At 41.6% G+C, this 27,260-nt stretch overlaps 1 protein-coding gene across 1 annotated transcript in view; it reads right to left on the reverse strand.

The window, feature by feature from the left end:
* LOC127573932 (MORC family CW-type zinc finger protein 3-like) overlaps positions 1-27,260 on the reverse strand; it is a 101,746-nt gene that overhangs the window by 46,901 nt on the left and 27,585 nt on the right. Inside the window, exons 6-9 of the mRNA XM_052022542.1 lie at positions 23,112-23,268; positions 21,538-21,666; positions 18,546-18,665; positions 16,924-17,027 (exon numbers count right to left, since the gene is read on the reverse strand). Of these exons, the coding sequence (XP_051878502.1) occupies positions 16,924-17,027; positions 18,546-18,665; positions 21,538-21,666; positions 23,112-23,268 (510 nt within the window). The remainder of the gene's footprint in view (positions 1-16,923; positions 17,028-18,545; positions 18,666-21,537; positions 21,667-23,111; positions 23,269-27,260) is intronic.

Here is a 27,260-nt window from a genome sequence, read left to right on the forward strand (position 1 = left end):
CTATGTTGTTAGTGTCAACATGGACCATGACAACTGGCTGTTCACCTTCTCCCACCCCAAAGAGTCCTGCAGCCACTCTGGGCCATCTTTGACCCTGGAACTAGGGAGGCAATATACCATCGTGGAATCTCATCTGTGGTCATAGAAACATCTATCTCCTCCCTCTTGGGACAGAGTGATCCACAGTGCCATGATCTTGGCTGTTGCTACTTTTCCCTGGAAGGCCATCCTTCCCAACAGTCTCCAGTGTGGTATATCTGTTTGAGAAAGGGATAGTCACAGAGGACTGCTGCACTACCTGGCTCCATCTACTACTCTGCCTTGTGGATACTCATTGCTTTCCTGCCTGTGCAGCCACTGCTTGCAGCTTGCTTGAAGTGTTATCCACCATATCCTTAGCATAAAACAAGCTGCTGGAGGAACTCAGCAGGTCAGGCAGCATCTGGAATATGGAACATAGAACAGTACAACATAGGAACAGGCCCTTCAGCCCACAACGTTGTGATAAAATAATTAAACTTGTAATTAAATGCTTAACTAAACTAATCCCTTCAGCCTACACAATATCCATACCCCTTTGTTTCCTGCACATTCATGTGCCTATCTAAGAGCCTCTTGAACACCTCTATTGTATTGCCTCCACCACCACCACTGGCAGCACATTCCAGGCACCCACCACTCTCGGTGTATAAAACTTGCTCTGCGCATCTCCTTTGAACTTACCCCCTCCCACCTTAAATGCTTGCCCTCTGTTATTACATATTTCGACTCTGGGGAAAAAGATACCGGCTGTCCTCTATCTATGCCTCTCATAATCTCATAAACCTCTATCAGGTCTCTCCTCAGCCTCCACCACTCCAGAGAAAACAACCCAAGTAAAAACCTCTCCTTATAGCACATGCCCTCTTATCCAGGCAGCATCCTGGTAAACCTCTTCTGCACCCTCTCCAAAGCTTCCACATCCTTCCTAAAATGGGGCGACAAGAATTAAATGCAATACTCCAGATGCAGCCTAACTAGAATTTTATAAAGCTGCAACATAACTTCCTGACTCTTGAATTCAATGCCTTGACTAATAAAGGTATCTATGGAGGCATAGGGATTGTCGATGTTTCAGATCAAGACCCTGCATCAGTCTCCATGTCCTTAATATTATGGTCGCTCCATAGTAAATCCATCTACAACTCCAGTCAGTCAGAAACTGCTGTTGGATACACTTCCTGCACACATGGTCACCAAGGACAAATTTCCCAGGGGGCCAAGTTCTTCTGCCAAGAATTACCCTTGACTAAACTCACACCTTACTTACTCTCTTTAACTTAAAGAACTGATTTCTGCTATGGACCTTACTCCACCCTGAATACTACCTACTACAATCTAAACATTCAAAAGCTAAAATCATACCAGCAAAGAATGTGAAATTCAAGGAAAAAGCTCACAAATGACAAAATAATGGGAGAAAATTACCTTAAAAGCAGACAAGAGCAAATTTTGCACACATATATGAAAAAGTAAGTGACACATGCAATTCATAAATGGTGTTGAAACTGCAAGGGGTAAAGATCTAAGAGACCAAGGGTTCTTAGTTAATTCAATACCAAAGATGTGCAACTGGCCAAAGCAGCAACTATATGCAGAAAATGTGTGTCAGGCAAGGCAAGAATAACTTTTTATAACACTCTTGTCAGACTGAACCAAGATCATTATTACTAGTTCTGTTTGCCGAGAAATATGAGAGCCTCAAACACTGGAGACAGTCTCAAACACTGGAGACAGTGTAGACAAGAGTTGCAGCATAAAGGAAATATGGGGAAAATGCAGAAACCTGGGAGGAGAATGTTGTTTTTTGTTTCTAGGGTGTTAAAAGCAAGCAGAAGTGTCAGCTGCCAATTGTACAAATAGAACTGAATGTGTAGAAGTGGGTAGAATTGGTAAACAATTCTTTTGCAATTTCTCCTCGATGGGTTTTTTGGCTTTTAGTATAGGTTTTTCCAGGAAGGATCTTACAGAGATACAAAATATAGTTACAGGTTTAATGTATGTTAATCTGGAAAATGAACTGAGATTCAATTAAAAGAACAAGGATAGGTAATTTTAGAACAGGTAGCACAAAATTATTCCTCACATATGCATAGATTAATTTATGAATAAAGCAATGAAGGTCTAATGCATGAAATCATTTATGAAACAAATGGATATTTCATCATGAAGCATATGTCAGTGGGATGAGTTGAACAACCGGATCCATAGTTTGAAGGCACTCGTACTCTACATTTGAAAGTTTACACTTGGACTTTTATTTTAAAATATCTGGCAAAAGTAAAATTTTTTGAAAAGGAATCAATAAAAAAGAATCAATGCATCAGGACAGGTTACTTGTGATAACCATGCGGGTAATCCACATGATCCATGCTGGATCCACTGCTATAACCCTGCTGTTTTAAACATGAATCTCTACAGATGAGTTTTGTACCAGAGCACAAGTACTTACTTGGCATCCACATTTGACTGAACACATGAATTGCTAAAATTTATCTTGACAGATAAGCTTTAACAGTACTTGGTAAACTTCTTTATCTGCTCTGGGCAATGTTCGTGGACAGCCAGAATAGGATATCCTTTGTTGCTGAAGTTCCTGTCCAACAACCACACAAATACCCACAGGGGTTTAAGTTTTTAAAACAAACCACTTCTTTCAGAGTATCCAGGACAAAACACCAACCGAAAAGCTCAACAACACAAATAAGAAAAATAAAATTATCAGCCTGAAAATTCAATTGCATTTTGCTCATTTTGACTGTTTTACACAATAGATTTTTCCACATTGAACATGATAATGATGATTTCCTGGCTGTTTCAAGTCACTCTGGTAATTTGACCACACTCTCTAAAGCAAGTCACTCTCAAGCCTCTCATGCAGCTTCCACATTAGTGGCACATGGAATGATAGACATAGTGCTCCCTTTGGAGAGTGATGAGATTGATGAGAGTGGAGTTGGGTGTGATGAGGAGAGATGGAGTATGGTGCACTGCATTAGCCTTTGGAGCACTGCAGGGAAACTTGGACTGAGTCCTCCTGTGAATAACCATCATGGGTCACTCATTAGAACACAACAAATAGCAGCAGGAGCAGGCCCACTCAGCCATAAGATCATGACCGATCTTCTGCTGCAACACCAATTTTCTGCCCTTTCCCCATATCGTGATTCCTCTACTATCCAGAAATCAATTGCTCCACGGCCCTCAGAGGTGGAAGATTCACCATTTTTCTCCTCACTTTAGTTCTATACGGCCTCATCCTATTACTCCTAGTTCTAGACTCCTTAGACAGTGGAAGCATCACCCCTTACACCCCAACCCCATGTCTAGCTTGTTGCGCCTTTTAATGTTTTTGTATGTTTCAATCAGGTAACCTCTCATTCTTTTAAACTCTAGAGAACAGAGCCCTACCATACTCCATCTCTACTCATCACACCCAATTCCACTCTCATCAATCTCATCACTCTCCACACCCACCATCTCAAAAACTAGTCTGGTGAATTGTTACTGCACTCCCTTTATAGCGAGTATGTGTTTTCTTGGTAAGACCAAAAATGTGCACAATACTGCACATGTGGTTTCACTAAAGACCTGTGCAGTTGTGGTAAGAATCTTCACTCTTGTACTCAAATCGTCTTGCAATAAACGTCAGCATACCTTTTGCCTTCTTGATTGCTTGCTGCACCTGCATATCGACTTTCAGTGACTTGTGTACAAGGTCATCCACATCCCTCTGAACGACCTTTCCCAATCTCTCTCATTTAAAAAAAAACAGCATTTTTTCCTCACATTTTTCCACATTGTACTCCATGTTGTTGCCCCTTAACTCCACTTGTCCATATACCCTTGAAACTTCTTTGCATCTTTATCACTATCCAAGTTCCCACGTAGTTTTGTGCTATCATCAAATATGTGGAAATGTTATATTCAGTCCACTCAACCAAATCAATGACATGGATTGTGAGTAGTTGGTGCCCCCAAGCACCCATCCTTGCGGTCAGAGCCTGCCAACCAGGGAAGGAACTTTTTATTTGTACTCTTCACTTTCCATCTGTTAACTGACACTTAATACCCACTAGTATATTTCCCCCAATTTCATGTGCTCTAATCCTGTACATCCACCTCCTGTGTGGGACCTTATTTAAAGCTTTCTAAAAATCCAAGTGCATCACATCCATTGGTTCTTCCTCATCTACTCCGCTGGATACACTCTCAAAGAACTCTAATAGGTTAGTCAGTTATGATTTCCCCACAACCACAACCCCGACTGCTGACTGAAATAGTTATTGGCACTCCTCTGGAATCCCAATAGGGTGTACAAGGTCAAATGTACGAGAAAATGAAAAATAACGTTAACCAGAGTCCCAGCATACTTTCTGTTATACCATTTGTAAATGGGCAGGTTTGGAAACTGCTGTTAGGCCTTTGATGCCAATATTCAGAATTTAAGCTCACAGAAGAGAAATTGGGAAAACTGGGTTGAAAACAAAGCAACATTTCTTGTAAATTCTCCAGTTTCAATAGAACCCTGGTAGATGGTGGAAAACTTGCTGTGGCAGGTTCCTTCCATTTCTCGAAGTTTCTTGTTTGGCTCAGCACAAGCCAAATACTGTCAGAATTGAAACTAGAAGCAAGAAGTTACTAAATCAAATGTTCCCTCCACATTAAAAAGGTGATAAACATTACTTAAAAAACTACTGATCTGTCAGTTTGCTGACCATTATAGCTAAAGTAATGGAAAATATCATGAAAGGTAGGATCACTGAGGATTTGGATAGAAATAAGATCATAAAAGATCTCTAGTTTGGAATCTTGAGGAGAACAACTTCCTGAGTTTCTTCTAAATGCATGACAAGTAGCTTATTATATGATACCTTTGGGTTTCAGTAAGGAACTTCATTCAGATCCAGGGAAAGGATGGTATAGAATATGAGGAAGGAGTAGTTTACAATGTATGTGTTTTAGATAATCAGAGAGTATAGTAAAACGATTGTCAATAGTCTGGGAGAATGACAGTAGTGTCAATTTTGAGACAAAATTGTTTTTTCATTACAGTTGGAAATTGAGAAGAAATGGAAACCATTTGATTTGGGGACAAAAATACAGAAAGAGTCAAGTTTATATATGGAAAAAGCCTATACATAAATGGAACAAAATAATGGGTACATGGAAGATTAAGAAGATCCAAACTGGCAGTGCTTGAATCTATCACTTAAAAGCAACAAGAAAAATAAATCAGATGATGGGGTGAATTACAATGTGGAAAAAAAATAGGGTTAATATTGATCCTAGACAGAGTGAGAAAGAACTGGAGGGTAGATGAGGTCCTTTTTTTAAAAAATAGAGTAAATTATGATCATGAATGCAATATGTAAAGGAGCGGTGGAGGCAAATTAAATAGTAATGTTCAAAAGGTAATTTGATAAATATTTGAAATGGGAAAGGTTTGTAATGTTATGCAGAAACTAGTTAAAGCACCAAACAGACATGGTGGGCAAATGCCTTCTGCATAATTTCAATGTTGCCATTTTAAAAATAATGTTGTATTTGCATATTGAATTGAATGAGGCATGTGGACTGTAGATCAATGAAAGCAGGCTACTGGTAAAGTCCAGGACAAGAATGCAAACTGGACTTTCAAAGACATAATTATTTAGGGACACTGATCATCCTAGGCCTTTTACTGTGATAAGCCTATCATAGTTACTTATTTTTCATAAGGACTATATTTGTACAATAGTTCTAGTTCTTACATTAATCTTAGGCATGGGATTTGGCAATGCTGAACAATGCACCTTTTGAGGGCAGCTACACAACTACAAGATATTGCAAAAAAATAGTTTCCTTGCCAAAATTGGTGACAGAAGGTAACTTACACAATCTACCTTCATCTAACACCAGCAGCAGTTCATTTTATCATCACTTTTGAGATGTTGTTGGAATTCACTAATACTAACTCTGAGCTTGGAAAACAATAAAAAAAAATGAAGATGTTAATAAAGTAAAATGATAGGATTATGCCAGGAGGCTGGTATAGCGTTGTTCTTCCAAACCTTTGCTTAATGCACTTCTAAGTAGTCTTGTCCCATAGAGATGTCATCAGTCATATACATTATAAAGCAAAGATAATAAAGGAAAATGTTTAACAATTACAGTAAAAAAACATTCCCAGGGTATTGCATAAGCATTTAGCTGTTGTGCTATTAATCTCAACAATTTGAACTAAGAATCATCTTTACCTTGATCATATGTTTGTCTGAAACATTGTTTAATTTCTTTCATACAAAATATTTCTAATCTCTAAATGTTAAAAAAAATCAATCCAAATATCCATTTAGTTTTGCACTGTACCAGGGAAGAGGAATGTGGAGTTTTATCCCGTAATAAATTAAAAACTGCAGCAAAGGAGCCCAGCTGTTTAAGAAAATTCTCACAGTTGCAAGCACACTATGCACTTTCCTCTGTGATACTTCGAAATTTCAAGAATTGAAAATAGACTTGGATACCAATGAAACAGCCAACTACTGTGCAGTAAACATGTAATTCTTGATTACATTACTGACATTTCCAAACAAATAAGTATTTTCAGACAGTTTAAACTTTTTTTTGGAGAATTATTCTGAATTTTAAAATATACTTAAAAATATAATTGGTGCTTTACAAATCTATTCTTTTATCTGTTAAGTTCCTACTGTACACATTACAATGATTACTTTTGGAACCAGAGAGGACATTTATCACAGAAAAATCTTAGTGTCAGATGTGGAGGTTTATTGTTATTTATGCCACTGTGCAAAGTCTTATCGCAGCGCAAGAGTGTTCCAATGCTGTGATCAGTTCCTTAAGCTATTCTTTATTCTTTACCACCATGTTTCCTCCAGTTTTTTCGAAGTAAAGATTCTAAAATACCCCCAACCTGAAACTACTAAAGACATCAATATGTTCAAATCTCTGGTTAAAAAAATATAATCTTAGTATCAAAGATTTATTTTGTTTGACCATTACTGGGCCCAGAACTCACCACGTGGTTTGACCAGGGCAATGCATTACTTAGCATGATATTAGAGCAAGTTCCTTGTTTCATTGTTATTAGGTTAAATTATACATTTTCTTGAATGAACATTAGAATACAATCCTTGTCCATTAGAAGTCATTAAACCACTTCCCATTTTATATTAAGGCTAATGCAATCAGCAAATCTGATAAAGGAGCAAAGGTGAGTAGACAGTAAATTGTTCTCATTTCCTTTATTAGGATTGAGACCCATTTTTAAACACTTGTGTACGCAATGATTCTTTTCTCATTTTAACTTCAAGTAAATTATAAAACTAAGTATAAAATTTCTCTCAAGATCGGCAGCAGTGAAAAAAAGATCACTTATTAAGTATATAAAGAAATCCAGAAACTAAAATCCAACTATAATCCAAACAATAACCAAATGATTGCATCCAACAACATTAATGAGATTTAAATAAGTTTCTTGGGCAATTAGAGTTTGGCCTCTTAATGTATGAATTATGAACATGATTTGTTAATTGATCACCAAGGTAGTAACAATATTTATTTCTTTACTCAGTTCAAAATAAAAGGACTCCCTCCATACCCAGTGGGGCCAGACACATTAATGATATTGATACATTGGACAAATAGTATTATTTTGCACAGAAACACACACTAAAAGAACACCGCTCAATGGATCGATGTTTCATCCAGGGCCATGGGGTGTGATTTTTGTGCACGTTTGAACAGTGGAATTCCCAGGTCTTTGGGTTTGTTATGCATATTAACTGTGCATAATTTCAGGAGTCACACATGAACCTTTACTTACCTGTGAAAATATCCTGTGTAAATTGTCAGAATTCAACTGTAATCGTTGCCAATTTAGTGGGACAGCTGCAGTTGACTTAATTTAAATTGTGCCAGTATAGACATCCCACTTTTTCAGTGGTGGCTTGGAAACTTTAGCATAGGTGGTCATCCAGGGAAAGGAGGTGGAGCAGTTGGCCCCCAATCTCCACAAAGTAAGTGGAAGGTCTCACAAGCAAAATGCTGTGAAATCTGATTCATCAGTGGACCAGCGCTGAACCTTCCTTCTTTGACTGACTTGCCAATAATAATCCAGGTGAGGTCTATCCCTTGAGGGATGACTTTAGCGGAACTGCTTCCTTCCACCAAGGCGTTCTTCCTTGGTCAAATCCCACATTATTTCATAGCCGCACATTTACACAACAAATCTGCAGCAGTAACATCAAACATGCACTACAGACTGATTGACACCACTGCTGTATGTAGGTGTGTCGCACAAATGGAAATGCATAATTGACAATTCCATTATGCATGTTAGTAATTGTGCTCTGCAAATCAATTTTGATTCATAATTCAAAAAAAATGCTGTAGCCACACGCAACGCGCTACTAAAGGAACACACGGAGGCCGAGAGTGCTGAACTCAAAAACCCTTTACTGATTCAAAATCGCGCACTTAAATCTCCCATCCCATGGGCCCCTGTGACCCGCAGGGCAGACGTGATGTCTGACTGTCCCCGGAGGTTCCGCCCTGAGTGGGTAGTTCCAAACGCGCTACTGCGTGTCTGCCCGCGGCTCCCGATGGCGGTTCGAGTCCCGCATGTGCGGGCTGCCATGCCACGCCACACCACACCCCGCCCCCCCCCCCCCCCCCCCCCCCGAGAAACGTCCATCGGGGGAGTGGAGCCCCCAGTCTGTGTGGCCTGCCTGGGTGGCCAGCCTTGCCGGCGCAGTGCAGGTACCCTCACTGGTTGCTCAATGTTCAAGTGTGCCGGTTTAAGGCGGTCCACTGTAGAAGTCTCTTCCCGGCCACCCACCTCCACAACACACGTGGATCCGTTTTGCCGGATCACCTTGAAGGGTCCCTCGTAAGGCCACTGTAGAGGTGACCTGTGCATGCCCCTGCGAATAAAAACATACTCACAGACTCGGAGGTCTTTAGGGGTAAAGGATGGTGTGGGATCATGCCTGGAGGTCGGAACTGGTGCCAGGGTCCCTACCTTGTCCCGCAGCCTCGTTAGCACCGCCGCTGGAGTTTCTTCCGAACCTCAGGCCTCTGGTACAAACTTGCCCGGGACTGTCAGGGGGGCGCCGTACACCAATTCCGCCGAGGAGATGCCCAGTCCTCCTTGGGGGCTGTGTGGATGCCCAAGTAGGACCCAGGGAAGTTCATCTGTCCAGTTGGGGCCCTTGAGGCGCGCCATCAAGGCCGACTTGAGATGCCGGTGGAATCGCTCTACCAAACCGTTGGACTGGGGATGGTACGCTGTGGTGTGATGCAGCTGAGTGCCCAGGAGCTGTGCCAGTGCTGTCCACAAACCAGACATGAACTGCGCCCCTCTGTCGGAGGTAATGTCCGTTGGGAGACCGAACCTGGTGATCCAGTTTGCAATGAGCATCCTGGCGCAGGACTCAGTGGACGTGTCTGCAAGTGGTACGGCTTCTGGCCATCTGGTGAACCTGTCTACCATGGTAAAGATATACCTGGCACCCTGGGAGACTGGCAGGGGGCCGACGATGTTCACGTGGATGTGTTGGAACCTCCTGTACATCGGCTGGAACTGCTGAAGGGGAGCCTTCACGTGCCGCTGGACTTTGGCGGTCTGACAGTGTACACAGGTCCTGGCCCAGTGTCCGACCTGTTTGTGCAAACCATGCCAGATGAATCTGTCCGCCACCAGCTCGATGGACGCCCGGATGGATGGGTGGGCCAGGTCGTGCAGCGTGTCGAACACCCAGCGCCTCCATGCTGCTGGTACCACGGGTCGGGGTTTGGCGGTAGACACATCGCACAGGAGTTGATCTGCTGCCAGGCCAATGGGGACGTCCTTCAACTGGAGCCCCAAAACGGCAGTGTGGTAAGCCGAGATCTCGGTGTCCGACCATTGTGCTTCCACCACTGCTGCGTAGTCTATTCCTGAGGACGATATGCCCACTGAGTGGAGGCAGGGGCGAGACAGTGTCGACGACGACGTTGTTCTCCCCTGCGATGTGGCGGACGTCCGTGGTGAATTCTGAAATAGAGGACAGGTGCCTCTGCTGCCGAGCCGACCATGGGTCTGATACCTTGGCCAGTGCGAAGGTGAGGGGCTTGTGGTCCGTATACATGGTGAACTCTCTTCCCTTGAGGAAGTACCGGAAATGCCGGACAGCCAGGTAGAGCGCTAGCAACTCTGTCGAAAGCGCTGTACTTCACCTCTGGTGGCCATAGGTGCCGGCTGAAGAAAGCGAGTGGTCGCCACTGGCCCTCGACAAGTTGCTCCAAGACTCTACCGACTGCTGTGTTGGAAGCGTCGACTGTGAGTGTTGTGGGTACATCGACTCTCAGGTGCACTAGGAGGGCCGCCTTTGCCAGCGCCTCCTTGGCCTGCTCAAACGTCTCCGTGGACTCCGTGTCCCATGCCACCTCTTTGGCCTAGCCAGCCATCAGGCTGAACAAGGGTCTCATGATGCGTGCCACCGCCAGCACGAACCGATGATAAAAGTTGACCATCCCTACAAACTCCTGCGGGCCCTTGACCGTGCTGGGCTTGGGGAACTGATGGATGGCCTGGACCTTGCCCGGTAGGGGAACTGCGTCATGTCGGTTGACTCTGTGACCCAAGAAGTCGATCTCCATCAGCCCGAACTGGCACTTCGCCAGATTGATTGCCAGTCCGTGGTTGCTCAGGTGTTGGCAGAGCTGGTGCAAATGTGCCACGTGCTCTTGGTGCGAACTGCTGGCCACCAGGATATCGTCCAAGTAAATGAAAACGAAATCCAGGCCGCGTTGCACCGAGTCCATGAGCCTTTGGAAAGTTTGGGCTGCATTCTTGAAACCGAAAGGCATCCTCAGGAATTCGAACAAGCCGAGCGGGTGATGAGAGCTGTCTTGGGCACGTCGTTGGGGTGCACTGGGATCTGATGGTATCCCCTGACCAGGTCGATTTTCGAGATGGTCGCTCCGTGCAGGTTCGCCGTGAAGTCCTGGATGTGGGGTACCGGGTATCTGTCGGTGGCTGTGGCATCATTGAGCCTCCTGTAGTCTCCGCAGGGCCTCCATCCTCCTGCGGATTTGGGCACCATGTGCAGTGGGGATGCCCACGGGCTGTCTGAGCGGCGTACGATTCCCATCTCTTCCATCTTACGGAATTCTTCCTTGGCGAGGTGGAGCTTGTCAGGTGGGAGCCTGCGAGCTCGGGCGTGCAGTGGCGGTCCTTGTGTGGGGATGTGGTGCTGCACGCCATGCTTGGGGTCGGCCGTGGAGAACTGTGGGGTGACTATGGAGGGGAATTCCGCCAACACCCTGGCGAATTCGTTACCCGAGAGAGTCACGGAATCCAAGTGGAGGGCCAGTAGCTTGGCTTCTCCGAGCTGGAAAGTCTGGAACGTCTCAGCGTGGACCAAACGTCGGCCTTTTAGGTCGACCAGGAGGCAGTTGCCTTGTAGGAAATCTGCCCCAGTAGTGGCTGTGACACTGCTGCCAACGTGAAAGTCCAAGTGAAACAGCTGGACCCAAAATGCAGTGAGATAGTTCACGGGCTGTACGCCCAAATACTGGTGCCATTTGCAGCAGTGGGTTCGGGGCCTGGGACCGCGTTACGAGTGTCCATGTTCGAGGGGGAAGTACACTGACTTCGGCCCCAGTATCTACCAGGAAGCGCTGCCCGGAGTGTTGGTCCCAGAGGTACAGGAGGCTGTCTCGGTGGCTAGCTGTCGTAGCCATTAGCGATGGCTGGCCCCGGCATTTCCCGGAAAAGCACATGGTGGACGGCAGCGGCGCGCATCTGAACCCCATCTTTGGTGATAGAAACACCAATGTTCCGAACTTTCATCTTTTTCCCCCATGGGTCTCAACAGCTTCAGTTGCGGGGCCTGGGCTTTGGGGCGTGTGCTCGTGGCTAGGCCAATGGAGGCTGCTCCACGTTGCTTACTCTGCCAAAGGACATCTGCTTTAGCCGCGACCCTATGTGGGTCGCTGAAATCCCCACTCGCAAGGAGGAGCCGAATGTCCTCTGGCATTTGCTCGAGGAACAACTGTTCAAATAAAAGGCACGGCTTATGGCTGTCCATAAGCGCCAGAATATCATTCATGAGCACTGATGGCGTGCGGTCGCCCAGACTGTCCATGTGTCGGAGGCATGCAGCCCGTTCGCGGTGGGAGAGTCTGAAGGTACGTTTCAGGAGCACCTTAAGCTTAATGTACCTGTCCTCCATTGGAGGCTGGCGTAGGAAGTCAATGATCCGGCCTGCCGTGTCCTGGTCGAGCATGCTGACCACAGAGTAGTACCGTGTGGTGCCAGCTGCAATGTCTCTGATATTGAACTGGGCCTCAGCCTGCTCAAACCAAACGTGGGGCTGAGTGGCCCAGAAAGTCAGAAGCTTCAGAGAGATCGCACTGTGCGAGTTGCTCGAACTCATGGCTGGTCGCCGAGTCACTGGCTCCAGATGCCGTCTGAAACGTCAGGGTCACCAATGTAGCCGCACGCAACGCGCTACTAAAGGAACACACAGAGGCAGAGAATGCTGAACTCAAAAACCCTTTACTGATTCAAAATCGCACGCTTAAATCTCCCATCCCATGGGCCCCTGCGACCCGCGGGGCGGACGTGACATCCAACTATCCCCAGAGGGTCCGCCCCGAGCGGATAGCTCCAAACGCGCTACCACGTGTCTGCCCGCAGCTCCTGATGGTGGTTCGAGTCCCGCGAGTGCAGGCTGCCACAATGCATATAAAACATGTGTTCTTCAATTCAATTTCTAAGCTATTCTGTTGCTGTTGGAGGGATTTGAAGTCAAATACAATGAAGAAAAATTAGCTTCTATGTAAACTGTTTTTCCAAATCAGATAAGATTCTTATTTTCTTCAATACTTTTCTTTTCAGAAAGAACTAATTACTACGTGGTTCCGTGTACTTCTGTGGCAGCATTCAAGTGGTCATTCTTCATTTGAAACTACTTACAACCCCACATCCTACCTAAGTAAACTGAGCTTCCAGCCTCAAGATCACAAAGACTTCCAGTCTCCCTGTATTTGTGCCTACTTCCAACCAACTTCACAGTCACCTGAGACAATATAAAATCTATTTGGGAGAAACAATCTTTCACTGGAAAGTGATCAAACAAACTGCACAAGACCACAATGGGTATAGACATCCACGTTTGTTCAATCTTACTTTAGAATGCCATGATGTCAACCACAGTCAGGAATCTTTTCCAGTTTCCTTTGAATATTTGCATTAGGGTGCAAAGTCTTAAATGTTGATGATTCTACGTAAAAATATTTCCAACATCCCAAGCTAGTTATTAGCTTACTGGCTTTCATATCCTATCTAACTCAAATAGGCCTATTGTGGCGACTCACCGTCTAGTCGGGCGAACCGGCTCAGCAGTCGGGTCGCACGGCGTCGGAGCGACGAGGCCCAAGATGGCGGCAGGCCTCGTCTTTCTGAGCGACGGGGAGAACCCGCGCGCGGGAAAGTCCGGATGACGTAGGACTTACGTCATTGCCAGTTGTTTTGGGCGGGAGCATTCTCCCTTAAAGGGCCCGCGCAAGGCGGGAAAATAAACCAGTTCTGTTTGGCAATCCTCCGAGTAGAGTCTTGTTTTATTCCGCGGTAGCAACCGCTACACTATCTAGTTTAAATATTCAAATGCTTTATTGTTTTAAAAGCCTTAATCATAGTTTACACTTCTCCAGAGTAAAGCAAAAGCAATAATCAAAAATGAAGAAATTACACATGCAGAAAACTGAAATAAAAAGCAGAAAGTTTTGATAGCAAGCTTGTAGGTCCAGAGAGGAATAAAGCAGTTAGATACAGTGCATTTGGCAGTGTGTCCCAGACTATTGAGCTTGTGCACTTCCAGGCAGAAGTCTAAAATATACCACAGATGAGATACTTGCCTATCCGATCTCTCACTCTGCCCTGGACTCACTATTAAATCTTGTGTGTTCCAGAGCTGAGGATCTGGAAACACAACATATCTGGGTCTCAAGCCTTATGCCATTTTTAGTTTGTGCATCCAGGGTGGCTCCATTTATAAGTTTAGGTAAGTGTTTGTTTATTTTTTTTTACAGCAGCTTTGAGCATCTTTAATAAGTATCATGATCAGAAACATTTGGAAACAGTGAAAAGGTCTTCTGATACCAGGAATTGTCAAATTGTCAATAACTTATCTGGGTGGTTAATGGGCAGTGCCTTACTTCTTGCTACCTGTGACCTAGTCACCTCTTGTATTCCACCGTGCCGCAAGGAACAATCAAGACAACAACGACAGGAGAATCTTAGAATTCACAGAGGCCAGCATCACTGCAATTCAGCCTGCAATCAATACCTAACCGCTGTTTGGCAATTTGAAGGTGTTTGGACACAAATACCTTGTTTCCAGTCTGGGGGTACAATCCTATTGCACAACCATCCCCATCCCATGACAGGAAAGTCTTCAGGGTCTCTAAATCATCCTTGCAGTGGCCCAACAAATTTTTCTAAACATCTCAAAATAGTACCATAGTACAATAGCTCCATGTTGTTTCCCCCGAAGTGCATCATTCACAATTTCACATTTAATTACTAAAAACTGCAACAACCACATGTGTGTTCATTTTATCAGTCTTTCAATGTCCTTCTAAAATTTTCTACCGCCATGCTGTTCACCACACTAGCATGTTTTGTACTGTCTATAAACTTTGAAATTGTACTACATATGCACTGGTCCAGATCATTTAATGCAAAAAGAAAAACAAGAACAGATCTTAATAACAACTCCTGAAGAACCATTCTGCTTTCCAGTCAGTAAAACATCTGATCACCATTCCCTTCTGCCTCTTATCCTCCTAAATAGGTCAGCTAAGTGTCAGTTCAGCAGAATTCCAATTTTTATTTTTATCAGTAACAGTTACAAATAAAATTGGTTTATTATCAAGTGTGCAGTTCCATTTTCAGTAATCTGAATTCCTGGAATTATGCAAAATTTGGAGTGTTGCAGCAGGAAACAAGGGTAGGAGTTGTCTATAGGCCAAATAGTGGTAATATAGGGAATGGCATCAAGCAGGAAATTAGAAATGCATGTAACAAGGATAATACAATAATTGTGGGTAAATTTACATACACAGATTGCCATAGTATTTTGGAGGATGAATTCCTAGAGCTTGTATGGGATGTCTTTTAGACCAGTGTGTTAAGGAGCCAACTAAGCACAAACCCAACCTGGATTGAATACTGTGTAATAAGGGGTTAGTTACTAATATTGTTGTGCAGGATCCTTTCGGGAAGAGTAACCATAATGTGAAAGGTTGTTCATTAAGATGGAAAATTAAGTAATTCAATCCAAAACTAAATCTACACAAAGGAAACTGCAAAAGTCTGAGGAGTGAGTTGACTTTGATCAATTGGAAGCTTCACAGAAAGGCGTGGTGGTGGACAGCCAATGGCTAACATTTAAGGAACAAATGCAGGAACTGCAACAGATATTCATTCCTTTCTGGTGCAAAAATACAAAAGGAAAAGCAACACAACAATCACTATCAAAAGAAATTAAGGACAGTATTAGGTCCAAAGAGGACTTATGTAAAGTTGCCAGAAAAAGTAGCAAGCCCAAAGATTGGAAACAGTTTAGAATTCAGTGAAAATAGAATGTCAGAGTAAACTTGTCAGGAAAATATAATCTTCTTCAAGTATGTAAAAAGAATATCTGTGAAGACAATTGTAGGTCTCTTATAATCAGAAATGGGAGAATTTATGATGGGAAACAAAGAAATGGTAGAGCAATTGATGAAATATGTTGTTGTTGTCTTCACAGTAGAGGGCACAAATAACTTCAAAGAAAAGGTGAAGAACCAAGAATGTAATAAAAAGAAGGAATTAAAGGAAATTAGTATAAGTTTAAAAATAGTTCTGCAGAAATTAATGGGACTGAAAGCAAATACATCCCCAAGGTCTTATAATTTGCTTCCCTGAGTACCAAAAGAGTTAGTCATGGAAAAAGTGGATACATTGATTGTCATCTTCCAAACTTCTTTAGTTTAGGGAATAATTCCAGCTGATTGGAGGGTGGCAAATGCACTATCACTATTTAAAAAAAATGATGGGAAGAGAAACTAGAGCACTAGTGACAGGTTACCCTCACATCAGTGATAGGGAAAATATTATAAAGGATGTGATAATATGATGCAGGAAATAAAAAAAACAATGGTATCAACCTGGATTTATGAAATAGAAATCATATTTGACATACCTGTTCTTTGAGGATGTAACTGGTAAAATAGATAAGGAAGAACCAGTGGACATGATGTATCAACACTTTCAGTCTTTTGACAAAGTCCCACATAAGAGGCTAGGATGCAAAATTTACGTATGTGGGATTGAGAGGAACATGCTTATATGAAATGCAAATTGGTTGACAAGGCTGTAAACAGAGAGTGCGAATAATTTTTTTTCTGAGTGTCAGGAGGTGACTGGGCAGGGGAAATACTGCAGAGAACACTGCACAGGCTCCAGATATTTGTCAATATAAATCAATGATTTGGCATTGAATTGGGTGGGATTGTGAGCTGAAAGGAGGATGCAAATAAGCTTCAAGGGGACTTTAACAAGTTGAGCAAGTGGGTTAATACGTGGCAGATGCAGTATAACTGTGAAGTTATCCACTTGTACAGGAAAAACAGAAAGGCAAAGTATTAATTAAATGCTGATGTACTAGGGGATCTGGTTTCAGATTTTAAACGTGTACAGCAGATTACTGCTTGTTTCCAGAAGTGTGCTTCAGGCAAGAATTTAATCTCCTGAGTTAAGTGTCTGTTCTTCAGTTCATATTATCAAAGCCTATGGCTCTTTTACTCATTCATTTGAGGTATTCATGCATTGTGTCTTTCTGGACTTACCTGTATTCTTTGGTATATTCAAAATCTTGCTTATTATGCGCTGGTTTGAGAAAATTGCACTCAATAATTCCAATTACACCAATTCCACATCCTCTGGTGGTTGACTGGAGCAAAAAGACAATCAAAATGATTAGTCCGTTATTTAATGCACATTTATTTATTTCACATGCACTACTCACTCCAAAAGACAAACTAACTTTTAAATTCAAATTGTTTATTACAAGGGAATACTGTGCAATTGTAACAAAATTTAATGCTCCAGAAAATTATGATTCTAAATCAGGGTTTAAAAAGTTAGATATCCCTTGACCTTTGCAACCCCACTAAACACATTGTTTTCTGTAGGATATAATTTCATGACATCTTTGAAACCATTAATTCTTTTTTGCACTTTTCTTTAAAGAAATAGATTTGAAAGCATGCAGGCTGAGATGAGGAGGAACTGCTTTTCCCAGAGAGTAGTGAATCTGTGGAATTCTCTGCCCAGGGAAGCAGTAGACGCTACCTCAGGTTGATTCCGGAGATGAGGGGTTAGCCTATGAGGAGAGATTGAGTCACCTGGAACTATATTCACTGGAATACAGAAGAACGAGAGTGGATCTTATAGAAACATATACAATTATGAAAGGGATAGATAAGGTAGAGGCAGGAAAGTTGTTTCCACTGGTAGGTGAGACTAGAACTATAGGACATAGCCTCAAGATTCAGGGGAATAGATTTGGGATGGAGATGAGGAGGAACTGCATTTCCCAGAGAGTCTTGAATCTGTGGAATTGTCTGCCCAAGGAAACAGTAGAGGCTAGCTCATTAACTATATTTAAGACATAGTTAGATAAATTTTTGCACAGTAGGGGAATTAAAGGTTATGGGGAAACGGCAGGTAGGTGGAGCAGAGTCTACAGCCAGATCAGCCATGATCTCAATGAATGGCAGAGCAGGCTCGAAGGGCCAATTAGCCCTACTCCTGCTCCTATTTCTTATGTGTATATGTTCTTATCTAATACAATAATGAATTCAAGAATTTCACATAGCCAGCCTTTCCAGTTTATATCAGAACCAGCCAATTCTGATGAAAGGGAAATCAACCAATTTTCGTCTCACCACAGATACTGCCTGACCTGTTTGTTTTTCCAGCACTTTCTTTTCTCTCAGATTTCCAGCAACTACCACACTTTGTATCTCACAGTTCGTGCAATATTTTTCTCTCACTTGTTCTTCAGTTTACATTTCCTCCAAACAGATTAGGTGTCACTAAAAAGGCTTCACCATCCTTTCCTAGCCAACAACAACAACATTTCTGTCACTCGATCTCTTTTGGTCTCTCCATTCCTATCACAAACATTCCCCTTACTCACTCCACCCTTCTCCCTTTTCTGCAACTTAAAAACTCTTTCATTTCTAACTGTTCCTAGTTCTGATGAAAGGTCAGCCAACTGAAACGTTAACAATGTGTCTCAACAAGTACTACCTGACCTGCCGTATATTTTCAGCATTTTCTGTTTTCATTCCACTGTAAAGTATTCCGGCAAAGAACAGATTAAACTGGTTAAATAAATTTAAAATTTAATTTCAGGAGCCAAGAAATAAGAATATTCCAAAATATGTAAATATTATTTCCTTACCTTTATCTGGCATCCAACTTTCTCATAGGATTTGATAAGGCGATTTTTGTTGTACATCATTATTCCATAATGTTCCTTGTTCTTACAGTTAAAACCAAAGGTTATTTTTACACGTTTATTCTAATCAAAATCATTAAGGTAAACAACAAACTAGGCATGGGATAAACTGTGAGCTTGAGAAAGTAACTGTAGGTGCCACATACCTATAGCATTCAACTTAACTCACTCATTATGATACAGGAGATCATGCAGCCCAACACATTCATGCCAGCTCCCCAAACAGCAATCCTATTCCCCTTGTTATTTGCCAATAGATAGAAGGTAAGACATAGAATAGGGATACTGGACACACTTTAATTGGCAGATTGTGAATTGTGGCATTGCTTTGGGTCATGTGCCGTAACCTAAGCTTGTTGCTTTTTTTCTGTATGACACAGACAGCATACCTAAGCCAGCTGACAAAATTTAAGTGATAGAGTAAAAAGCAAAGATGGGATCAAAAACTTTGCAATGGATCACAGAACGATTGAGTGAAAGAAATTATGGCAAGAAGAGTTTAATGTGTGAATGCATCCATTTTACACCAAGAATAAATAGACCAAATTATTTTCCAAACGACAAGAAGTTAGGAACAACTTGATTTAGAAATCCAAGAACAGAAATTACTAAAAATTAGTGGAGGGCTGCAAAAAAAGGTTCAGGGAATATTGACCTTTATCTCAAGAGTATTGGAAATAAATTTTCCAATTGAAAATTTCAGTTATAGTTGAACTTAAAATGCTGGCAATACGTGAAGACATCTGTGGAAACAGAAATAGGTCAATAACTTACCATCAAAACCAAGAAAAGTAAGAGATAACACATGTTTTAAGATGCAAATACAAGAAAATACAAAAGGACCTGTGTTGGGGTGAAGGGCAAGAGAGATTAAATAACAAAAAGGATGATAGTGCAGGGTGAAAGAGGGTAATAAAATGATGAGCAAACAAAATAAGGTAGACCCGGAGAAGGTGTGAAGTAGGACAAAATGACTGATTATCTAAAATAACCAGTCAAGAGAATAATAACTGTGAAATGAGAAATGTGAAATGCAAAAGCTATAGTTGTTCACCTTCTGAAATTGTTGAACTTTCAGATATAATGAGTTCAATAGCAAGATTTGGTTCTCAAATAAATGTTGAGGTTCATTGGAACAAAGAGAGAGGCCAAAGACAATGAGGTCAGTCAGAGTGGGATGTAGAATTAAGGTCAAGATCGTGTTTTCAGACTGGATGAAGATGTTCCACCAAGTGGTCAACCAATCTGCATTTGGTTTTTCCAATATAAAGAAAACCACATTTTGAGCAGCATATTCCTTGTACTAAATTGGAAGGAGTATAATTACTGCTTCACTTGGAAAATGAAATTTGGGCCCTTTACAGTAAGGATGAAGATTAAAGAGTAGATGTGGTATCCTAGATTCCAGTTATCATTTCCATGTTAAAATCAAGTCTGCCAGAAGAGAATAAAAAGGCATCAAAAGAGTAAGTGAAAGGTATCAGGCAAGTATCAGTGTACCTCACAAAATGTGCGGAGGTGGAGGAGTTATTGTAATTACTGCTCGCTGCAAATTGACTTCTCCATGTACCTTTGTGCCTCCATACTATGTAGACGACTGATCAGTTTAAAATTCCATGTTATTTCCTCTCTTTTGCTCTTCAGCAAAGGAACCAGAGAATTAGAAAAGTTATCTCCGTTTCCATACAGAAAGTGAAAAACTTCCTAGAACAGAATTATTAACTAGTAATAACATTGTCAACAACAGTAGTCATAATTGAAAAACCTTTCTAAACCTAATCACTAAACACAACATCACAGGACTAACTGCAACATCAAGTTACAACTCTAATTCTAAACACCTCACCCTATTTTCCAACACTAAACTATACAGTAGCAATACCTGTAGAAATTACTGCAACTTCAAATGTTAATTTGAAAGATTGATGGTGATGTGGGGTGGGGAGAAAGGATCAACAGACTTAGGGGACTTGGGAAGACTACAAGACTTGCAGGATTGTGCAGGATTGAGGTAGCACAGTGGATGTTGTTTGCATGGACAAACTTCTGTTGTTTTCTCTGGCACTTCGGAGGCTGAGGGGAGAGCTGACAGAAGTTTATTAAATTATGAGAAGCTATAGATAGGGCAGACAATCAGAATCTTTTTTTTCCCCAGGGAAGAAATGTCAAATACTAAAGGACATGCATTTAAATGTGAGAAGGGGCATGTTTAAAGGAGATGTGCAGGGCAAGTTTTTTTGTTTACACAGAGAGTGGTAGGTGTCTGGAATGGGCTGCCAGGGGTAGTGGTGGAAGCAGATACAATGGTGACGTTTAGATAGGCACATAAATACACAGTGAATGGAGGGATATGGATAACGTGCAGGCAAAAGAGCCTTAGTTTAATTTGGCATTGTATTCGGCACAAACATCATGAGGCAAAGGGCCTGTTCCCAAGCTGTACTTTTCAATGTTCTATTTTATCGTATTTTTTCATGGGATAGGTTCATAAAAGGTATTACATTATAAACCTAAAATTGAAATCCAGCAGCTAGCTAATTAAATACAATATTGGTCTGCAACTTCCTAATAAACTGTTCCATTATAATGCTCATTTCTGATTTCCACCATTATTCTCTGAGAGAAGTTCAAATAAATTACATCATGACAGATTATGTTAGTTTTTACAACATGCCAAAATTCATTGGACTTTTACAACACTTTGTTGGAACAATAACAAAAGCCTCAAAAGTGTTTCAAACCCTTCTAGTTAAAACAGTGATCTCTAATGATTACAAAGTTAGTTTTGAGGAGAGGAAACAACATTAACTATTTCTTCCATTTAATGCAAGAGTCTGAAAACCGTGCAACTTTAATAAAAATAGCAACTGTAGATTGTTATCATAAAGACAAAACAAGAGTGATGCTTATTAATGTAAACCCAAAAAAAGGATACAATGAAATTAGGTCTATAAACATCATATTCAATGTGGGCCAAACTCTTTGTGATAAGCTGTGCTTTGATTTTCTTCTTGCGCAATATGATCTGCATTCGAGGTTTCAAATATAAAATACCACAATATGCCTATCAGAAGATAAAGAAACATAGTAATTAGTTTGTCATCTTGCAGTCTTCACCTTTCAGAATGACCTTCATGATTTCTTGAAACAACAAACTAGTCAATGCAATCATGGTTCTTAAACCAGGAAGAGCACCTGTATAATTGTTTTACTAAACTAGATTCTAAAATAGAGTTCAGTACAAACAAGTAAATATCTCCGGTCAGACCGCCATCAAACAAATGGAGAAGAATTTCTGACTTTTTCCCACTGCACCCAGCCCTCCCCCCTCACCTGAAGTCTTATGGAAATTATCACACAGATTTTCAGGAGGCCAAAGGGTGACCTAATAGAAGTTTTTAAGATTATGAGAAGCACAGATAGGATAGTCAAAATCTTTTTGCCATGGTAGCGGTATCAAAAACAAGAGGACACAGGTTTAAGGTGAGAGAAAGGAAATCTGAGGCAAGTAGTTGATATCTGGATTGTGCTGCCAGGAGATGGTGGAATCAGATGCAATTACTACATTTTAGAGGTATTCAGACAGATACTTAAATAGTCATGGTATTAAAAGATACAGTCCTAATGTGGCAAATGGGATGAGTGTAGATGGGCAAAAAGGTCATCAAGGATTTGGTGGGCCGTAGAGACTGTTTCTGTGCTGTATGACTCTAAATCAAGAAACCCAAACCTGCATATGGCACACTTGCCACAGAAATGCATGCATGCTACACTAACAAAAGAAATACAATGTATCCTCATGTTACAGCAGTTCAGGTAACGGAAATTCGCTCTTACGAATTCATGGGAAAATATAACTAAATACACAAATGTAGAAGAAACAAAAAAAAGTGTTGTCAATTCTTGTCAAGTGTTCGATTTACAAAAATTGGGATAAGGTCAGTTCTCTAGGTTATTTACAACATAATGCAGGGGCATACTTTAACAGCATATTCAGCAATGAGAAAAGTTTTCTCTTGGGCTGTAAAAATTCTGGAAGGTAATCAAGGTGACGGGTTATGATGATGCAGATTTCATACAGAAACGTTTGCCTGTTCTGCTGAAAACTGTAAAAACAGTACAGAAGCAGTTTTTATTCAAACAATATTATTCCTTAAATCTTTCTTTTGTGATCTTTCCTTGATTTAAAGTTTTAACTGCTCCCTATAAAACAAAAAGTTATTTTGTTTTGGAATAGGTGATACTGAGACATTCAACTAAAGTATTTCCAAATAGTGGACAAATGTCACTTAATCAAATTTCATGTGATTAAATATCATGTGAAATCATATTACCGAATGCCATGTCATAAAATGTTATGCAGTTATATACTGCATGATCAAATTTCCATGAATATGGCAAATAAGAATTGCCAATCCTAATGTGAAGGCCTATCCACCACTCATTTCTATTCTTTTTGAAATAAGCCTGAAATAACAAAAAAATTGCACACACAATTTAGGTACTGACCCTTAAAGAGTAGTCACTTTCAGGAACATGCTGATCCAGCCTCTCTGGCCGTTTATAGTTTTTCTTCTTTCCTGCGTTCTCCTCACAATTGATGTCTGGGATCCGGATGTCATACTGATCTGTTTCAAAATCCAGCTCAGGTTTTCCATCCTTGTTTCTGAAAAATGCAAAAACCATTTATAATTAAGAAGAAATTCTGGAGAAATCAAGAACTAATCCAGCAGGATTGTGAAAATGCATCTTTCAGAAATGGCCCCTCCAGATCAACAGAAGATCTTTAATGATACGCGATAATATAAATAAATAACATCAAATGCTGGAAACATTCAAAAGTCAGGTAGCATCCGTAGAAAGAGATCAAGACTGAGAAATATAAGAATACCAAAAAAATGCAATTTGCTCAAGAAATATTTTCCCTTACCCTTTTAAAAAATCTGTATGGGACTTGAGAGATATAAAAAAAATGCAAAAACACACTTATAACATGAGGGCTTAGAAATTGGATTAGTTTGCACTTCTTTCTTACTTGCAAATTTTGCATAAAACCGTTACATTTCCAAGTGAAACAGCAGCGGTCAGGAAATTGGGCTGGGTACTTTGATGTGCCATTCAAGTTAGCATACATATTTTTTCCCATTATCAGATATGTGTGCAATTTGTGCAATATCCATTTCGAGCCTTGCTGGCATAAACTAGAACTTCATATGCAATGTGCAGTCTCTGAACTATCACATTGTAACTTGGAGTACACCATGTTACTTTGTTGCTATTACTGTTACATAAAAGGGACATTATGCTGTCTTGGTGAGACTCAGTCACCTGCACAAACACCTTCTAATTTGCTTACATGAACAATGACATTTTTCTCCAGCACTTTAACTGTTGAAATTCTTATTCAATGAATGCCTCAATGGTGACACCACTAGCAGCAATCCATTCTGGGAGGTGTCAGGATGAGAAGGACTGGTTCTTCAGGACTTGGAAGCAGGATGCAAAAATATGTCAATAGAATTGGAATTGGTTTATTGTCATTTGTACCGAGGTACAGTGAAAAACTTGTCTTGCATACCGTTCATACAGATCAATTCATTACACAGTGCATTGAGGTAGTACAAGGTAAAATACAGAATGCAGAATAAAGTGTCACAGCTACTGAGAAAGTGCAGTGCAGGTAGACAATAAGGTGCAAGGTCATAATGAAGTGGATTGTTGTGAGGTCAACAGCCCACCTTATCATACTAGTGAACTGTTCAATAGTCTTATAACAATGGGATAGAAGCTGTCCTTGAGCCCAGTGGTATGTGTTTTCAGGCTTTTGTATCTTCCTGCCCGATGAGAGAGAGGAGGAGAATGTCCGGGATGGGTGAGGTCTTTGATTATGCTGGCTGCTTTACCGAGGCAGTGTGAAGTATAGACCAGAGAGTCCAGGGAGGGGAGGCTGGTTTCCGTGATGTGCTGAGCTGTGTCCCCAACTCTCTGCAGTTTCTTGTGGTTCCAGGCAGAGCAGTTGCCATAACAAGTTGTGATGCATCCAGATAGGATGCTTTCTGTGGTGCATTGATAAAAGTTGGTGAGTGTCAAGGGGGACATGCCAAATTCCTTTAGCCTCCTGAGAAAGTAGAGGCGCTAGTGAGCTTTCTTGACCATGGCGTCTATGTGATTGGACCAGGACAGGATATTGGTGATATTCACTCATAGGAACTTGAAGTTCTCAACCCTGTCGACCTCAGCACCATTGATGTAGACAAGTGCATGTGCACCCCCACCCCCACCCCTCCTGAAGTCAATGATCAGCTCTTTTGTATGCAAAGTGCCTACTCCCACAGAATATTTGAAGACATCATCTCGTACCTGGAATTTTCTGCTGAGCAATATTTGCAGGCTCAGTTGTTCCAAGACTGTCATCACTGAGATGGAGACTTTCACACACAATCTAATGCCTAATCTGCTCTCTTTGAGGAGATCAGGGTTACATTGATTCTCAACTTCTATAAACTTACCAATGTTAAATTGCGAATTTGGAATCTCATGACAAAATGAAAATATTCACTTATAGCAGAGTTTTCTCCTACCCCTCCTTCTGACCCAAGGTGGTGACTTTTTGTAGAAATATAGTCTGATGTTTTGGATAAGGCATCATCCAATGTCTCACAAAATGCCATCAGACACAGAATATAGAACAATATAGCACAGCAACAGGTCCTTCGGCACACCATGTCTGCACCAACCATGATGCTAAAATAATTAATTTCATCGGCCTGCACGTGGTCCATATCTCTCTATTCCCTGCCTGTTCATGTGTCTATCTAAATGCCTGCTAAACATCACTATCCTATCTACTTCCACACTGTGTAAAATACTTGCCTTGCTGATCTCCTTTAAACTTTTCCTCTCATCTTAAAACTATGTCCTACAGTATTTGACATTCCAAGGGTAAATGACTCTTGACTATCTACCCTATCTATGCCTCTCATAATTCTATCAGCCTTTGACTCTCTAAGAAAACAATCTAAGTTTGTTCAACCTAATACACTCCAATCCAGGCAACATCATGGTGAACCTCTTCTGCATCCTCTCCAAAGCCTCCACATCTTTCTTATCGTGTGTAACCAGAACTGCACACAATACTCCAAATGTGGTGTAACCAAGATTTTATACAGCTGCAACATGATGTGCCAGATGATTGGAGGGTGGCAAATGTGGTTCCTTAGTTTAAGAAAGGGAGTAGGGATAACCCCGGGAAATACAGACCAGTGAGTCTTACTTCAGTGGTGGGCAAATTACTGGAGAAGATTCTTAGAGACAGGATTTATGGGCATTTGGAGAAGCATAGGCTGATTAAGGACAGTCAGCATGGCTTTGTGAGGAGCAGGTCGTGCCTCACAAACCTGACTGAATTCTTTGAGGATGTGACAAAGCACATTGATGAAGGTAGAGCAATGGATGTGGTGTACATGGATTTTAGTAAGGCATTTGATAAGATTCATCATGGAAGGCTCATTCAGAAAGTCAGGAGGCATGGGATCCAGGGAAACTTGGCTGTGTGGATTCAGAATTGGCTCGCTCATAGAAAACAGAGGGTGGTGGTAGATGGAGCGTATTCTGCATGGAGGTCGGGGACCAGTGGTATTCCACAGGGATGTGTTCTGGGACTCCTGTTCTTTGTGATTTTTATAAATGACTTGGATGAGGATGTGGAAGGGTGGGTTAGTAAGTTTGCTGATGACACAAAGGTTGGTGGCGTTGTAGATAGTGTAGAAGGTTGCTGTAGGTTACAACAGGACATTGATAGAATGCAGACAGGGCTGCCCCCAGAACACTATGCAAAAAGATGAATTTCACTGTGTGTTTCGATGTACATGTGACTAATAAAGGTATCCTATGTTATCTTATCTTAAAGAAGTACAGATGGAGTTCAACCCAGAAAAGTGTGAAGTGATACACTTTGGAAGATCAAATTTGAAGGCAGAATACAAGGTTAATGGCAGGACTCTTAGCAGTGTGGTGGAACAGAGGGATCTTGGGGTCCATGTCCATAGATCCCTCAAAGTTGCCGCGCAGGTCAATAGAGTTGGTGTTTTGGCCTTCATTAGTTGGGGTATTGAGTTCAAGAGCCGCCAGGTAATGTTGCAGCTCTAAAGAACTCTGGTTAGACCACACTTGGAACATTGTGTTCAGTTCTGGTTGCCTCATTATAGGAAGGATGTGGAAGCTTTAGAGAGGGTGCAGAGGAGATTTACCAGGATGCTGCCTGGATTGGACAGCATGTCTTACGAGGATAGGTTGAGTGAGCAAGGGCTTTTCTCTTTGGAGAGGAGGAGGATGAGAGGTGACGAGAGAGATGTACAAGATGATGAAGCATAGATCAAATGAATAGTCAGAGACTTTTTCCCAGGGTGCAAATGGCTAACACAAGGGGGCATAATTTTAAGGTGATTGGAGGAAGGTAAGTTTTTTTTCCACACAGAGAGTGGTGGGTGCATGGAACGCACTGCCGGCAGAGATTGTGGGGGCAGATGCCGTTCTTCTTTACCACTCTATCTACTTGTTTTGCCACTTTCAGGCAGCTATGTACTTGCACCCAAAGATCCCTCTGTGCACCAATGCTACTAAGGGTCCTGTCATTTACTGCATACTTTCCTCTCACAT

The sequence above is a fragment of the Pristis pectinata genome, chromosome 8, assembly GCF_009764475.1.
Source record: "Pristis pectinata isolate sPriPec2 chromosome 8, sPriPec2.1.pri, whole genome shotgun sequence".
In the NCBI taxonomy this organism is placed as follows: Eukaryota; Metazoa; Chordata; class Chondrichthyes; order Rhinopristiformes; family Pristidae; genus Pristis; species Pristis pectinata.